This window comes from Dasypus novemcinctus, chromosome 24 (assembly GCF_030445035.2).
Source record: "Dasypus novemcinctus isolate mDasNov1 chromosome 24, mDasNov1.1.hap2, whole genome shotgun sequence".
Classification (NCBI taxonomy): domain Eukaryota; kingdom Metazoa; phylum Chordata; class Mammalia; order Cingulata; family Dasypodidae; genus Dasypus; species Dasypus novemcinctus.
In genome coordinates, this window is record NC_080696.1 from 67,052,681 (window position 1) to 67,070,645 (window position 17,965).

The following is a 17,965-nucleotide window of genomic DNA, read 5'->3' on the forward strand; positions in this document are numbered from 1 at the left end:
TCTCTGTACCCTGGGGCAGCAAAACTCTCCCAGAACATCGGACAGGAACATCCTCCCTCTTCAACTGCTGGGCAAACTCACCCTCTCTGTACACATGGGGGGGCTCCTCTCTTGGCCCAAGGTGATGTCCTAATTCAGCTTCCATGGTTTTCCTCTTAAAGCTGTTTCTCCTTCAATCTCTCCTTTCCATGTCCCTTTTATTCCAGACTGACTGTGGTTTTGTTCATACAGCTCTCTCAAAAAGTCTGTTGGTTTAGCATGCAGGAAGCAGGGGTCCAAGCCATCAGATAGTAAGACTTTCCACAAGTCTTTCCGACATAACTGCATCTTCGATCCTGATGTACAAGTTCCAAGTTTAGTTAAGTCCTCCAATGGGGCACTTTCATCTGGGAGCTGATTTCCAGAGGCTTGGAATTTCCAGAATCAGTTTCTGTTTTCTTTGTGCCTGACAGGTCAGTCCTCAGCATATCTCTCTCATCTAGTATTTTGCTATAAGCTGAAAGCAGAAGCCAAGCCACATTCTCTGGGTTTCCTTTGGAAATTTCTTTAGCTAAATGCCCAGGCTTGCCATTTTCAAATTCTGCCTTCCATAAAACACCAGGAGTTAATCTTGCTAAGTTCTCTGCAACTTTAAAACATGGACTGCCTTTCCTCCACTTTCCAATAATAGCTTCATCATTTACTTCTAAGGCATCATAAAAAGTCTCTTTAGCATCCATATTGTTATCAACAGTCTCTTCAAATCAATCTAGACCTGTTCCATCAAGCATTTCATGATTCCTCCAAAAAATAACTCTTACCCATTTATAAAACCATTCCAGCATGTTGGTAATTGCAAAAGCACTTCCCCACTCCTCAGTACCAAGTTCTGTATTAGTCAGGATTCTCTAGAGAAACAGAATTAGCAAGAGATAGATCTGTCAATAGTATGTGATTCTATAAGAGTGTCTCACGCAGCCGTGGGGATGCACAAGTCCAAGTTCCACAGGCAGGCTGCAACCAGGGGCTGCAATGGAAGTCCAATGAAGGTTCTTGACGAGTTCTGGAAGATGTTGGCTGCCCAAAGATGAGCTGGGAAATTCTCTCCTTTCCAGGGTCTTGCTTCTCTCTGGGTTCAAGGTTGCTTTCTCCCTGGGGCTGGCTTCTCTTTCCTCTGTGTGCTTACTTCCCAGGGCTCCAGCTTAAATCTTTAGCGTCAAACTCCAATATCAAAACTCCAACATCAAAAACCCTCAACTCTGTCCTTTGCCATGCCTTTTACTTGTGAGCCCCCACCCACCAAGGGGCTGGGACTCAACACCCTAATGACATGGTCCAATCAAAGCCCTAATCATAACTCAATCACGCCCAGGTACAGACCATATTACAAACATAATTCAATATCTATTTTTGGAATTCATAAGCATATCAGATTGTTACAGAAGGCTTTAAAATTATGAATTAAGTTTTTAGTAGACCATACAACTACTGAGCTTTTCCCTTTCTTTATGCTTGTTTTGATAAATTGTGTTTTATGAAGAATTTGTCCACTTCCTCTAACTTGTCAAATATACTGACGTAAAACTGTTCATAATATTCTCATTAACTTTTTAGTATTTGTAGACTCTGTAGTCATTATTTTTCTATCTTTTATTGGTAACTAGCACTTTCCTCTCTCTTTTTTTAAAGATTTATTTCTCCCCCTCCTCATTGTTTTGCACTTGCTGTCTGCTCTGTGTCCATTCACTGTGTGTTCTCTGTCTGTTTGTCTCCTCTTTAGGCGGCACCAGGAACCCATCCTGGGACCTTCTGGAGTAGGAGAGAGGCGCTCAATCTCTTGCGCCACCTCAGCTCCCTGGTCTGCTGCGTCTCATGTCTCTCTGTGTCTCTTTTTATTGTGTTATCTTGCTATGCCAGCTCTCCACTGGGCCAGCTCACCTTCACCAGGGGGCCCCAGGAATCAAATCCTGGACCTCCTATATGGTAGGTAAGAGCCCAATCACTTAGGCCATATCCTCTTCCCTTTCCTCTCTTTATATAGATCATTTTTTATACAAGTTTATCAGTTTTATTAATCTTTTCAAGAAGCCAACTTTGGGCTTTGTTCATTTTTTTCTATTTTATTGATTTCTGTTCTATATTTCTCTCCTCTTATCTTCTTTGGGTCTCATTTACTATTATTTATCTCAGTTCTTGAGACTGAATATTAGAACTTTCCTGCTTTTCTTTTTTTTTTTAAGATTTATTTTATTTATTTCTCTCCCCTTCCCACCTGTTGTCTGCTGTGTCCATTCACTGTGTGTTCCTCTGTGTCCGATTGCATTATCTGGCGGCACTGGGAAACTGCATCTCTTTTTTGTTGTGTCATCTTGCTGCATCAGCTGTGTGTGTGCAGCGCCACTCCTGGGCAGGCTGTGCTTTTTTCACGCAGGGCAGTTCTCCTTGCGGGGCGCACTCCTTGTGCATGGGGCACTCCTATGTGGGGACACCCCTGCGTGGCAGGGCACTCCTTGCACGCATCAGCACTGCACGTGGGCCAGCTCCACACGGGTCAAGGAGGCCCGGGGTTTGAACCCTGGGCCCTCCATATGGTAGGTGGATGCTCTATCAGTTGAGCCGTGTCTACTCCCCTGTTTTCCTTTTCTTTTTTTTAACAAGTAGTTCCTTTTATTGTTTATTTTAAAGATTTATTTATTTTTATTTATTTCTCCCCCCTTCCTCCCTACCCCAGTTGTCTGCTCTCTGTGTCCATTCACTGTGTGTTCTTCTGTGTCCGCTTGTATTCTTGTCAGTGGCACTGGGAAACTGCGTCTCTTTTTTGTTGTGCCATCTTGCTGCGTCAGCTCTCTGCGTGTGCGGTGCCACCCCTAGGCAGGTTACACTTTTTTCATGCGGGGCAGCTCTTCTTATGGGGTGCACTCCTTGTGCGTGGGGCTCCCCTACGCAGGGGACACCCCCGCGTGCCATGGCACTCCTGTGTGCATCAGCACTGCACGTGGGCCAGCTCCACACGGGTCAAGGAGGCCCGGGGTTTGAATCCTGGACCTCCCATGTGGTAGGCAGATGCCCTATCAGTTGAGCCAAATCTGCTTCCCCCTGCTTTTCTAATAACCACACTTAGAGCTGTAAACTTTCCACTAAACATTGCTTTAGATGCATCCCGCAAATTTTGACATGTTGAACTTCCATTATCATTCAATTTAGAGTATTTTGTAATTTCTACTGTGATATAGTCTTTGACTCAGGGACTATTTAAAAGTACACTGTTTCTCTAACAGACATTTGGGACTTTCTGGGATCTTTCTGTTACTGGTTTCTAATTTAATTTCACTGCAGTCAAAGAACATACTCTGTACAATTTCAAGCGTTTGAAGTAGGGACACTTTTCACGGTCCTGATGTCATCTCTTTTGGTAAACGATTCATGTGCCTTTGAAATATTCTGCATGTGCTCTGTTCTAGCTGGCTGATTGTGCTGGCACAGGCCAATACCTCTCAACACAGATGCAAAAATTCCTAAACAAAGTGTTAGCAGATTTATTAGAAAAATAAAGCTTAGTGACCAGTTGGGTTTATTCCAGGAATTCAAGAGCGTAATTTAACATCTGAAAAGATGTTAAAATCTCCTCTAGCCCTACTGGTATTTTGTCTGCTTGTTCTACTGGCCACTGAGAGAAAAGTGCTAAAATCGCCAACTCTAACTGTGGGCTTATCTATCTCTTCTTTAGAACTGTCGACTTTTACTTCACGTATGTTGAAGCTATTAGAAGTGTAAGAATTTAGGATTGTTATATTTCCTACTGAGCTCTTTTATCATGAGGAAATGTGCCTCTTTAGTAAGACTTACTCACGTTCGTTTTGCTGATATTAATATAGCTAGACTCACCTCCTTTGGTTAAGTGTTTGCTTGCTTTACCTTTTTCTATCTTTTTATTTTAAACCTTTCTGTGTCCTTATCTGTAACGTGTCACTTATAAACAGCTAAGAGGTAAAAAAAAAAAACCATAACAACTGACACAATAAAAAAATAAAAAGAAAGAGCAAGTAAGGAGACAATGACAATTAAATGCAATATATCATCCTGAATGGGCTCTAAAAAGGGAGGAGAAAAGGCTCAAAAGGACTTGAAAAAGCTGGAAAACTGTCAGGTTTCTATGCATGTTAATTTGTTTGGACTTGGTAACTGCACTTGATGTGGTTATGTGCGTGAATATCCTTGGTGTTCAGAAATATACATGAAGTGTTACGCTCAAGGAGCGTGAGGTATACAACCTACACTCAAGCGTTCAGGAAATGGATTAATAGATACAGACGTACAGGTGGAGCGATAGACAGATTGACAAGATGGCAGCAAATGCAGCAAAATGTTACAACTGGTGGATCTGGGTGTCTGGGGTGGGGGAGAAAGGGGTGAGCTGGCATTGTCTGTACAGGTTTGTGTTATTTTTGTAACTGTCCTGTAAATTTGAAAGGATTTCAAAATAAAAATAAAAAAAAAATCAGGTTGCCAATCTTTGTCTTTTTACGGGTGTGTTTAGTGCATTTATAATAATACAATTACCAACACAATTGGGTTTAAGTTCTTCCATCTTGTTATTTTTTTCTATTTGCCCTTTATGTTTTTTGACTCTTTATCACTCATTTGCCCACTTTATAATTAATCAAGTATTACTATTCCATTTTTTCTCCTCAATAAGCCTTTGAGTTGTACATTCTTTTACTAGCGTTTAACATTATTCATGTGACTTCTCAAAGAATGCAAATGCCATACAAGAATTCAACCTTGGCGGCGGACTTGGCCCAGTGGTTAGGGCATCTGCCTACCACATGGGAGGTCCGTGGTTCAAACCCCGGGCCTCCTTGACTGGTGTGGAGCTGGCCCATGTGCAGTGCTCATGCACACAAGGAGTGCCGTGCCACGCATGGGTGTCCCCCGCATAGGGGAGCCCCACGTGCAAGGAGTGCGCCCCGTAAGGAGAGCCGCCCAGCGCGAAAGAAAGTGCAGCCTGCCCAGGAATGGTGCCGCACACACGGAGAGCTGACACAACAAGATGACACAACAAAAAGAAACACAGATTCCCATGCCACTGACAACAACAGAAGCGGACAAAGAAGACGCAGCAAATAGACATAGAGAACAGACAACCAGGGTGGGGGTGGGGGAGGGGAGAGAAATAAATAAATCTTTAAAAAAAAAAATTCAACCTCATTTATTCCCCTACTACTCTTCAAACTATTACTGAAATATATATTACTTCGATTTATTTTATTAACCCACAATAAATTAATACTGTTGCTTTCCGCTACCTGTATCTTTAAGGAGGTATCATGCATGTGAGGGCCATGTGCAGCCACTGAGCTGCACCTGCTCCCCCGGGGACTGAACCCAGGACTTCGCATGTGTGAAGCATGTGCTCAAACCTTCTTTGTGGGACCCTCTCAATGTAAAGCCCCACGTGTTCCAGGCACCCCCCGCGTGGCCGGGGCGCTGCTCGGTGCACGTGTGGCCTGACGTGGAAGGGGATCTGCTTACAGATTTGGGGGCTCCTTCTCTGGGGTTCTTGCTCTCTAGTCCGAGAACTTTGGCTGCCCAGTACCCTTTTCTCCTTAGCACAAAGACACTGTTGCTTTCAGCTTGGAATCTAGCCCCGCTCCACGGTTTAGAAAATAGGACTGAGAAAAACGCGGTGACAGCTGAGCTCACCTTGCGTGCTTCCCCCCTAGGACTGGAACCTCCGACTCCTACCTACATCGGCTGCTCCCCAAGGGCACGGGTGTGGCTTTTTTTGTCTTGTTTTGTGTGTTTTTTTTGCTGGCTTTTGACATTGTTTTTGCCTGGAGGGTAAATCCAATACAAGGTAGTCATGGCTGAAACTGGCAGTTTTGAAGTTTTCTTTAAAAATAAATCAGCAGGGAACCGATGTGACTCGGTGGTTTGGGCGCCGGCCTCCCACATGTGAGGTCCCAGGTTCAATCCCTGGTCCCAGCACCTAAAAAAATATATATTAAAAAATTTTCCTCGACACCTGAATTATGTGCAATTGTGGAACTGACAATGATAAAGGCTGCTTTCATATTTTAAATTTAGCCTAAATGAGTAAAGTCATATTTCCAAGTGAATGGAAGTCTTCATTTCTACAAACACCACACACGAAACCACCACATCCATGGATGTCCAATTTGTCATTCAAATTTCAGGAAAACGATGCCTACGATGTGAACCCCAACAGGAAGTGGAGTGAACAGTCCTAGACCAAGAACCAGACTTTTACCACTGAAACTTTCTGTTTTCAAGAAAGGTTAAGTTCATATCGACAAATTTATTTTATTTTATTTTTTTAGGAGGTACCAGGGATTGAACCTGTGACCTTATATATGGGAAGCAGGTGCTCAACTACTGAGCTACATCCACTCCTTGACAAATTTTTAAAAATCTTTGAAATCAATCCCTGAGGCATGATATTTCAGTGAGAAACTCAAAAAAGAGTAGGTGATGAACTATCTCAGTGAACCTGCTGAAAATTCCGTATGTTAGATGACTTAACAATTTTAAGGGAAAAATGTGACATAAACATAGAATCAGATAGCTATTGGTTCTAAAATGTTTCCTACATCCCTTATCATTTTTCCATCCACCACAAGCCTAGTACTTTTGGGTTATATGGAACCTGTCTAAAAATTTTTTTTTTAAGATTTTTAAATTTATTTCTCTCCCCTCCCCCCCCCAGCTGTCTGTGTTCTATGTCCATTCGCTGTGTGTTCTTCTGTGACCGCTTCTATCCTTATCAGTGGCCCCGGTTATCTCTGTTTCTTTTTGTTGCGTCATCTTGTTACATCAGCTCTCTGCGTGTGCAGATGATGGCCTCAAGTAAGACTTCACCCCTGTCTGCTCTGCTGGTGTGCCCAGGTGTGGACGTAAATCTCCGAGATCTAGCAGTTTTAAAAAAACACTCTGCAACCAACACAAAAAGAAACAACCTGACACCCAAGCTCAGAAAGGCACTTTACAATAATAAGGCCCCTGACACGGCAAGGGGGCACCCTCACGGGTCTTTTGAGATTGGTGGGGGCTGGGAAACGGTCACCGTCGTACAAGACCCCAGGCCTCTCCAACCGCCCGACTTCTCCCTGGCCTCAGAAACTCATTTCCTGCTCGTAAAGGCTGGGCGCGCCAGGGCGGCCGGGGACCGGCTTACGTGGTGGCCGTCGGGCAGCAGGGCCCCCGCTCCCCCAGGAGCCCGCCCATGCCCAGCTGGACAGCACATCTCCCACTGTTCTGGGACCCGGAAGCGGTCCCGCTGCAGGACCCCTGCCCCTGCCCCGCGTTGCTGGAGCCCACCACGCCCACAGCTACCTGCTCTGGACCAAGAAGCCAGGGCCGCACCAAACATGGCAACGAAAATGGACGCAATGAACACGAGGTGTTCCTTCTGAAAAGAAACAGCCCGGGGTCATTCTCAGCCAGCGCTTCCTTCACACGGGGCGGGAAGCCTGCACAGTGTCAGGGACGTCAGGGGCGAGGCTTCGTCCTCCTGACTTTCTAGAAAATACGTGGGTTCTGAGGATTTGGCCCCAGATCCGTGGATGAGGGCGCAGCCCCCGCCACACTCCCCACCTGCCCCCACGAGCCGTGCCCAGCTCCCGGCACTGGGACAGGCACGATGGTCCACCCACGCCACACGGTCACAGCGCAGCCACGGGAGACCACGGCAGGGATTTCCAAAATCCAAAACAAGCTCGAGTGCTTTAAAGATTTTTTTCCCTCAGGAGGCACACATCCAACAGACTTTCTTCACGTGCACCATCTGTGACTTCCGGAACAGTTCCGAGAGCTGGCTGGGGGCGCGGGGTCAGAAGCAGCAGATGCGCATCACGTGGCTGCAGGTGGTCAGTGCAGCTCGTTCATGAGAGGTTTCCTCAGAGAAAGGTTCAGAGAGACGTTTTAAATAGAGTATGGATTAGAGTGCACTTACTGCTATTCTACTGCGGAACTACTGTGATTAGTAATGGAAGAAATTGTAGCACTGATGTGGAGAAAGTGGCCACGGTAGCTGCTGAGGGCAGGGAGAGGGAAGAAGAGATGTGATGTGGGGGCCTTTTCAGGACTTGGAGTTGTCCTGGGTGGTGTTGCAGGGACAGATGCTGGACATTGTATGCCCTGCCATGGCCCACTGGGTGGACTGGGGGAGAGTGTAAACTACAATGTAAACCATTATCCATGTGGTGCAGCAGTGCTCCAAAATGTATTCACCAAATGCAATGAATGTCCACGATGATGAAAGAGGTTATTGACGTGGGAGGAGTGGGGTGAGGGGGGTGGGGGGTATATGGGGTCCTTGTATTTTCTGAATGTAACATTTAAAAAATAATAATAATAAATATAAAACCACCTTTACTTCATACGACATATCACTGTGAGAGTGAAAAAACAGCTATTGCAAAAGCTCATCGTGATGTTAGGCTAGAACTGGCTTTCTATGCTACGTGGCCTGGCCGAGCGGGGAGGAGTGCCCGGGAGGTGGGCTGTCTTAGAGGACCCCTTTAGACGCTGCTCCAAGGAGCCCGCAGCACGTCCAGTGGCGATTAGCCGGGAGGCTTGGGGCCCCGCACTGGGCCCCCGGGGCAAGCGGCCACAGCCACCGCCCGCGAGCCTCTGCCCGCCTGCCCAGGGAAGTGGCCATCGGCCCTCAGGCTCCTGCCTGGGCCAGGGCAGCACCTGCTCCTGGGCCTCCAATTGGACAAGGGGGCGCAGGGGGCGGCGGCTTTGCTGCTACTGAGCCCACAAGAGATGTAGGCCGGGGACACGGGAGACGAGCCTCATCCGGGGACAACGCCAGTGGACGGCTCAGCATCCCGAAGCGCTGTCCACGATCCTCCCGCGAGAGGCGCAAGCGGGCCTCGATGGACGTGGCGTCTAGGTGTCCACGACACGCCCGAGCGCGGGCGCCTCAGAGGCAGCCCCTCCCCGCGCTGACAGTCGCCGAGGGGGCTCCCTGGAGGTCGGCCGCTGGGCGCAGCTGCGCCTGCGGCTCCAGGAGGGGCCTTCGGAAAGGGCTGCAGGATCTGTCAACTGCTCCTCGACAGACGCGGAACTTCTCCCTCCAGATGCTCTTTCCAGGAAGCTACAATCCCAGTGCGCGCTCAAGGCTTCCTGGCTCGTTTTTCGAACACCGTAAGGAAATACCCTCTAAAGCAGAGACGAGTCACACGGGCTCACTGATCCAGCCTCCTGCAAGCCTGGGCCCCTCCACAGACGAGCGCGGCGCCGCAGCCCCCCGGGGCTCCACGGTCACCGCCAGCGCCAAGAGCCACGGCAGCAGAAGCCTCCCGTCCCACACCCCTCGGCCGACCAGAGGGTGCGCCGGTTCTCTGACGGAGAAACACGGCACGCTCTTCCAGGGACACAAGGCGGGGACGCCCGTCACCGCCAGGGGACTCGCAGTGTTTAAACCCAGGGATACGCTCAGCGGCGGGCAGAGCTCGCGCCGACACCCGGAGCCTTTCTGGCTCGATGCTGAAATGATGCCGCACCCTGTGGACAGTCACACCAATGCTATTCATCCTCTGAAAACAGGTTTTCTAGAAGGCTCCAGAGCCATCCAGAGAGCACCTGTCCCCTGCCCTGCGCTGCTGGTGCGCTGCCTGCGTATTCCACGCTCCTTTTGACCGGGCCACACCACAGTGCCTGGCTCGCGGGGCCCACGCGGGACTGGCCAGAGCTTGGCGACCCCAGCCCAGGCCGCCCCCATACAAAGCTGTCGTCACAGCAACGTCCACACGGACTGTGTCGTCCTCCTCTCGCTGCATGAGGATGTCACCACCCCAATGGGACTATCGCCAAATCTGCCTGGTGGCTCATTCCTGATGACCGGCTTCCGGGCCAATGAGGCGGGGCAGGCGGCCGGCGCCCGGGGGCACTCACGGCCCCCAGACCCCACCGCAGACGAGGCTCCTGGTGCCCCTGGAGGCTGAGGAAAGAGCCACATCGCAGCCACGGCCCGGGAGCCCACGTCTTCCGGGGCCACCACCCCCGGCACTCACCTGGCCGTGGCTAGCGCCGTTCTCGGCTCCCGGGGCCTGGCGATGCTCCCCCCGCAGGGAGGCCCCCGGTGAAAGGTGGGTGACACGGCGGGGGCCATCAACCGAGGCACCTCTCCTGCGCACAGCCCCGTGATGGACGAGCTGCCACCAGGGAGGAGCGGACGTGCAACGGCCGCCACCCTTGGGGACGCGAGAGGAGCTGGAGAGATGGACTCACGCAGGCCTCACGCAGGGTCCAACACCCCACGGCCCCTCCCTCCCCTGCCGACCACACCGCGGGCACGGCTTCTCCAACGAACGTCCAGTTTACTCCCATCAACGGTGGCATTTTGGAAACAGCAGTTCTGGTAGGACACGAACGAGGCAAAGGGCTGGTGTGACGTCTGTAAACTAAAGCCCGCAGAGCAGTGGACAGAACACCAGCCCAGCGTCCAGGCTGCCTTCTGGGATCCGGTATAGAGATGCGGAAAAACAAACCACGGAGCGAGGAGCCTGCTGACACGCTTCATACACGCCACAGCGTTAAAGTACGTTAAACCAGGGGCCTGGAGAGCTGGACGCCTCCTGGGACCAGCAGCTGGCTTGGGGCCACCTCCCGGTGGCCAGCAGTCCTGGCCATGCCCATCTGGACCAAACAGCATCCATCCCACCGAGGAGAGGAGCACAAAGCCTGGCAACGATGTGCCTACTGTGAGACAAGTTGACGAAATTTTGGAAAGCAAAGTTTTCTTTTTCTGGATATTTCCATCCTTCGTTCTAGTGCATGCTCCGAAGCAAGCAGACTCTACTTAGGAGAGCCAAAGAGTTGGAAAGAGCCCGTTCCGCCGTCCACCTCACGCTGCCCACAGCCTGGCCAGCGCGGCCCTGCCACTTCTACAACCTTGTTACGGAAGACGCAGGAGCAGATTCCTAGGACACGTGGAAAATCCAGACTCTTAGAAGAGAGGACGGTGAAACGCAGAAGAAGGAGCTGGCTCAACTGGAACCGGGCGCAGTCGTACGAGAAACAGAGCGGGGTGGAAGCTGCTCCCCGGCTCTCCACAGCACCACGGGCGAGGAGAGGGCGCGAGGCAGCCTGGCGTCCGCGCTGCCGCCCTCACCCCGAGACGCACGTGAAAGACAGCAAGGCCCGAAAAGAAAAGCCCACCGAGCGCCCCGGGTGCCATGCCGCAGGGCTCAGGAGGCCGAGGCGGCTGCAAGCAGGGGGCCGGGGAGGGTGCAGGGCAGAGCGCGCCCCGTGCGCCGGCCAGGATAGGCCAGCTGAGCGACCGAGACAGGCCGGATGCGCCCTGAAGGCTGCTGGCGCCTCGGGACAGGTCCTCGCCCTCCAGGAGTTGGTAGCGCACAGTGCGCACAAGGGACGGGGCGTCGGGAGAGAACAGACGCGCCCGTCCCCCGGGGAGTGGCGTGGGCAGATGGCACGCGGGCGGGGGCTTGGCCTGGCGCCCGCCACACCTTCCCGTTCCGTCTGCGCGTCCAGAGCCCACCCGGCGCCCCACGCCGCACCCTCTCGGCGACAGGCAGTGACCAGTCTGCTGGGCATGCGTGGCCGTCATTTTGGTCACGCTCGCAACCGCTGTAATCACAGGGACACTGCCCCATCCCGCAGACGCAGAAGCGAAGCCTGATGAGGGTTTGAGAAGGAGCCAGGTGGCCGAGCCCTTTGAATGACCGCCGCATGGGCACGCCTGGGGCGACACCGGCAACGGCCCCTCACGAAGGAACAAGACCGTAACATGGTTTTCCACTCTTAGTTTTTATTAGTCACAATTTCATCATCCCTCAGTCCAACGTGAAAACCTCAAAAGAATTTTTTAGCACTCATGATGAAGTCGAAAGAAAAATTGTTTTTAAAACTAGAGTGAGAGTTAAAACGATGCTGCACTTGCCACCCCCCAGTCGCCAGCCCCTCGGCTGCCGGGGGCCCCTCCCACCTTGGGTGCCTCCTCTCTGCAGGCTGAGCCTTCTCCCACGAGCCCAGGCCGACCGGCCACGTTTTCCCAGGATGCCAGGGAAAGACGCCTGCTCCCAGGCTGGCACCCGTGGCGCGGGCACGTCTGGAGGCTTTGCGTGCGCTGCATGCCCTCCTGCCTCACCGAGCAAGGACGCTCGGGCACGCGCGGGGGCAGCCGCTCTGTGGGCTCGCCTGTCATTTGCTCCGGGGCAAGCGGAATTCAGCTGGGGCCATTCAAACACACACCCGGCTCGTCACAAAAAAGTCACGTGTACCAGCACTATCTGGCAAAAACACAGCCAAAGAATGTACACTCCTGACTGCACCTTGCTTGTAAGCAGCTCTGCTACCCATCGCCCCACACAGGCTGGTCACGGCACACGGAGTGGGCAGTGGGGACAGGAGGTCCAGACCTGTCCCTGCCCCCATCTCCTTACGGCCCCCACTGTCTTACCACCCCCCATCTCCTTCCGGCCCCCGACCACCTCTTTCCTGTCCCGTCTCCTTACCTCCCCCCATCTCCTTACGGCCCCCCACCATCTCTTTCCTGGCCCCCCCACTGCCTCCTTCCAGCCCCCCACCCCAGCCCGGCACGTGCAGAGCTGGTCATCGCTTCATCCCTCGTGCGCACTTGTACACTCGTTGGCGTTAGTGACTCACGCGCCGTGGACTCAGGCAGGAAACGCCAAGCGCAGGGCTGCCCCTCCCTGACCCCTTCTCAGGACACAGCAAGGACGGGGAAAGCGGGTCCACCCCCACGTGGCCTCCACGTGGGTCGGCAGGCCTGGGGGAGGGCCCCGAGGAGGTCCCCAAGGCCGACCCCCGCCGGTCCCGTCCGCCGTGCTTCTGACACTTGCAACGCTCCCGTCAACATCGAGACCAAGCCGGCGGCAGGCGGCGGGGACGTGGACTTACGTGACAGGGAGTGGGCGCCTCTGGGCAGGTACTCGAGCAGCAGGGCGCTGTCGTCCCCGAGCACATCCGCCTTGAGGGACAGCAGGCTGTTCTTACTCGCCAGGGCCGCCCGCAGGCTGGCCACCGCCGTGGCCTGGTGCAGCGCGTCCTCCTTCTCGGGCGTGAGCGGCTGGCCCAGGTAGCCGCCTTCTGCCCCCAGGAGGCCCTCGTCGGCGTGGGCGAAGAGCTCGGCCCTGTCCCCTCGGCCGTCAGAGCTGCTGGCCTCGGCCACGGTCAGGTCTGCGTCTGGGGGCGGGGAGACAAGAGGCAGGTCAGTGGAGAGTTTGGGGGGAGGGCTGCAGGGGAGTCGGGCCGAGGGCACCGGTTCCCCTGCTTTCTGTTGGTGGGTGCAGCCTTGCAACGGCCCACGTCCCGTCCATCCTGCAACAGTGGCCGGTCGCAGCCCCGGCCACGGGAGGGGCCAGGCGCTGGCCCAGGGCTGAGGGCAGGCGGCAGCATTCCAGCTACGGGACATTCAAAATGGACCAAAGACCTGTCGGAGCCAAAACTGTAACACTCAGAGAAAACGCGGTGTCGCTCTCCCTGCGCTCAGATTGGGCAACGGATTCTTAAATACGACACCAAACGTACAAGCAACAGAAGGGAAAAACAGATAAATGGGACTTCATCAAAATCTGTAACTTTTGCGCTGCAAAGGACACTATCAGAAAAGTGAAAAGACAGCTCAGAATGGGAGAAAATTTGCAAATCACATTACCTGGTAAGGTATATTTGTACCTATAATATATAAAGAACACTTACAAGTCAATAATAAAAGGACAGATAATATAATTTTAAAATGGGAAAAGGATATGAATCGACATTTTTCCAAAAAAGATAAAGGAACGGCCAATAAGCACACGGAAAGATGCTCATCATCCGCCGTCAGGGGAGGCAGCCCAGAACCACGAGATGCTACCCGACACCCCCCAGGACGGCTCTAAAAGGTCGACGACAAGCGTTGGCGAGGACGCGGGAAATCAGAACCCTCGTGCGTGGCTGCTGGGAATGCAAAACGGTGCCGCCGCTGTGGAAACAGCCCGCCAGCTCCTTGCGGGCTTGCACAGGTTCCCTGCGGCCCAGCAGTTCCACTGCTAGGTGTACGTCCAAGAGAAACTAGAATTCCTTTGTCCACACGAGAACGTGCACGCGCATGTCCACAGCTATCCTACGAGCCCAAGGCGGGGAAGACCCAAAGGCCCATCAGCTAAACGGAGCTCACGCAGGCGTAGAAAGGAATGTCGTGAGGGTAGGTCGACGGACCGTGGAAACGCCACATTGAGCACAATAAAGCCAGGCGTGAAAGGACAAGTATCGTACGAGTCCACTGATAGGAAAACCCAGAAAAAACAAATTCATGGAGACAGAAAGTACATCCAAGGCCACCGGGGGCTGGGGGAGAGGCCAGTGCCTGATGGGAGCAGTTTCTGCAGGAAAAATCGGTTTAGAAAGGAAGGTAGTGATGGGAGCGCGACACCGAGAATGTAAGTAAGGTGATGAAGTATACACTAAAAATGGGTAAATGGCAAATATTGTTAAATATGTTTGCCACAAAAGAAAATATATGCAGGGAAGCAGATTTGGCCCAATGGATAGGGCGTCCGCCTACCACATGGGAGGTCCAAGGTTCAAACCCCGGGCCTCCTTGACCGGTGTGCAGCTGGCCCATGACAGTGCCGTGCCACGCAGGGGTGTCCCCGTGAACGGTCACCGAGAGCAGACAACCAGGGGGGAAGGAGAGAAATAAACAAACAAACAAAGAAGGTACCAGAGCAAGACGGTGGGACAGAGAGGGGCCGAGCCCGGCCAGCACCCCCCGTGCGGGTCCCAGCTCTCCTCTGTGGTTCTGGAAGGTTCTCGGCCTGTGTTCAGGTCCTGACAACCGCAAGCAACATGTCGACAGGCAGAGGCGGCGCTGCTCTGAGGCCAGCTTCCGACGATGGAACACACCGCTGAGCCGCCGCTGCGCGCTGCTGCCCAGAACCCCCATGCCCCGCTGGCACCTTCCCGGTCCACCCCGCAGACACACTCAGCTCCTCGTCGCCTGGGCACCCGGGTTGCTGTGGCCAGAGGACGTGTCCCATCCTGGAGTCTGCAGGCCTCCTCACCAGCCAGGACCCTGCCCTGCTCTGCTGGCCAAGTGCCAGGAAGCCCCCGGCCCAAATGTGCTGCCCATCGCCCCTCAAGGCCCCTGTGTTCCCAAGCTCTCGGGCCAGGAAGTGCCGCCTCCCCAGGCACTCAGAGCCTGTCTCTGTGCCAAAGGCCCCGTGTCCTGAGCAGAGGGCCGGCGCCTCCCACATCCCTCCTGGCTGCGTCAGACCCCTGCCCCTCCGCGGCCCAACGAAGGAGAAAGGCGTCCCCAGGGACGTGCCAAGCAGCCGCCGCCGAGGAACCTGGGAAGCGCTGCATTAACAAGCCGGAGGCGGGAAGCGGATGCGGCTCAAGAGACTGGACTTCGCCTCCCAAATGGGAGGACCCGGGTTCAGTCCCTGGGGCCTCCTGGTAAAAAAGTGCCTGCGCCGAGAGCACGTGCCCACGCAAGCGAGTCACGTGGCAAGATGAGGACGCAACAAAAGAGAGAGGAAGGTGAGCGTCAAGGCGAGACGCAGCAGAGACCAGGAGCTCAAGCGGCCAAATCGACAGGACCCTCTCCCCACAGAGGTCCCCAGGACCGAATCCCAGAGCATCCTGGAGGAGAAAGACGAGAAGAGAAAAAGAGAAACAGACACAGAAGGTCACACAGCGAATGGGCACAGACAGCAAACAGCAGGGCGGGGGGGAAGCCCGTGGCGAGAGCAGAGGACCCTGGGGGGACTTGCTGCCGGCCGGCAGTCGGGCCCGAGACCCTCCTGTTCCTGTCGCTGACGACTGCGTAAGAGGTCAACACTGGGAGCCAGGGGGAGTGCGCTGACCCCAGGGTCGACCACCAGGCTGAGGGCGCAGAGCGACCACGGGTGAGCCAACGGGAGGCCGAGGGGCGCTGGGGGGCGCGGGGGGGGCGCGGGGGGGACGGGCACTGAGGGGGGCGCTGAGGGGGGAAGGGGGGAGGACAGGCGCTGAGGGGGTGCTGAGGGGGGTGCTGATGGGGTGCTGAGGGGCGGGCACGGGGGGGTGCCGAGGGGGGCGCTGAGGGGCGGGCACGGGGGGGTGCCGAGGGGGCGCTGAGGGGCGGGCACGGGGGGGTGCCGAGGGGGCGCTGAGGGGCGGGCACGGGGGGGTGCCGAGGGGGGCGCTGAGGGGCGGGCACGGGGGGGGCGCCAAGGGGGGTGCTGAGGGGCGGGCACGGGGGGGCGCCAAGGGGGGTGCTGAGGGGCGGGCACGGGGGGGCGCCGAGGGGGGCGCTGAGGGGGGCGCCGAGGGGGGCGCTGAGGGGCGGGCACGGGGGGTCGCCAAGGGGGGCGCTGAGGGGCGGGCACGGGGGGTCGCCGAGGGGGGCGCTGAGGGGCGGGCACGGGGGGGCGCCGAGGGGGGCGCTGAGGGGCGGGCACGGGGGGGGCGCCGAGGGGGGCGCTGAGGGAGGCGCTGAGGGGCGGGCACTGCGCACAGAGTCGTGACGAGCTAGGGGCTGAAGGGAGGACGAGGTCTGGCTAGCCCCTGCAGACGCGGGCACGCGGCGGAGTCTTCAGGATCTGAGGAAAAGAGGGTTTGAGAGGTTTGAAGGCAAAGGGGAGGGCGACCGCGGACCGGCCGTGGGGCCCCTCGGAAAGCGCAGAGCCTGACGCTGACGGGCCGAGAGCTCCGGGGGCTGCTGGCAGGTACCCGGGGGGGTCGCCAACTATGCACCGGAAGACCACGCTCAGCGCAGACGCGCCTCAAGGCGAGTTCAGAGCTGACAGTGGAGGGACACGGCCGAGGCCGGGCGGCCCCTCTGCCGGGGCGGGCTCAGCTGAGCAGCCGTCCTGGCCGTGTCACCCGCTGCCTCGCAGGGAACACGACTTCAAGTTCAGGGGCCACTAGGGGTCACTGGTTGCCTGGCCTGGAACTTGGCCGCAGATCTCCAAGGACGTCAAAACTGGTCTAGACCCGCGCCTGCTCAGCGGTTTCCCCAGAGCAGCCACGAGATGGTGCAAAGGGGAGATGGTTCAGAGGTCAGAGGGTTCACAGGTGAGAGGGTTCACAGCAAGACCTTTCGAAGTGCCTGCAAGACTCCGAGGAGATGAGCAGGGTCACCACAGACTGCAGGTTTCACAGATCATCTGCTAGCATCAGCCAAACACAATACTATAACATGAAGATATGTCAAAAAATAAATCAGGGAAGCGGATGTGGCTCAACTGATAGAGCACCCGCCTACCACATGGGAGGTCCAGGGTTCAAACCCCAGGCCTCCTTGACCCGTGTGGAGCTGGCCCACGTGCAGTGCTGATGTGCGCAAGGAATGCCACGCCATGCAGGGGTGCCCCCCACATAGGGGAGCCCCACACGCAAGGAGTGCACCCCGTAAGGAGAGGTGCCCAGCGCAAAAGAAAGCGCAGCCTGCCCAGGAATGGTGCCGCACACACGGAGAGCTGACACAGAAAGATGACGCAACAAAGAGAGACACAGATTCCCGTGCCGCTGACAACAACAGAAGCGGATAAAGAACGCGCAGCAAAATGGACACTGAGCAGACAACTGGGGGGGGGAGGGGAAGGGGAGAGAAATAAATAAAAATAAATCTTTAAAAAAAAAAAAGACACCTTTAGAGAAGAGGACGAAAGAAACAAACCATCAGGCTGACAAATTCTGGAGAGAAGCCCGTGCTGGGTGTCGTTTTGAACCCCGCGAATACTGACGACATTGGCACACGCCTGCAGGTCTCCAGGCTCCCCTCACGTCTTACGCACATTTCTTCTCCAAGGAAACGGGCAAAAGCCCCGTCAAAGGCAAATAAGTGGATGTGGCTTCTGTTCAAACTGCCTGCTCAGAAACAGAAGGCTTTGGGAAGGAGACTCAAGAGCCCGCGGCGGGACATGTGGCGTTGGCGTGCGCTGGCACGTGTGCCCTGGCCAGAGCCCGGCCTCCAGCCCCCCAGGCCGGTGCTGGCGGCTGCTCCCCT

General features: G+C 54.9%; 1 protein-coding gene across 4 annotated transcripts in view; it reads right to left on the reverse strand.

The window, feature by feature from the left end:
• Positions 1-17,965, reverse strand: part of ZBTB46 (zinc finger and BTB domain containing 46) — a 76,226-nt gene that overhangs the window by 14,747 nt on the left and 43,514 nt on the right. For all 4 annotated transcript variants that reach the window (XM_058287319.2, XM_058287322.2, XM_058287320.2 and 1 more), the window contains exon 3: positions 12,889-13,173. In XM_058287319.2, coding sequence (XP_058143302.1) covers positions 12,889-13,173 — 285 coding nt within the window. The remainder of the gene's footprint in view (positions 1-12,888; positions 13,174-17,965) is intronic.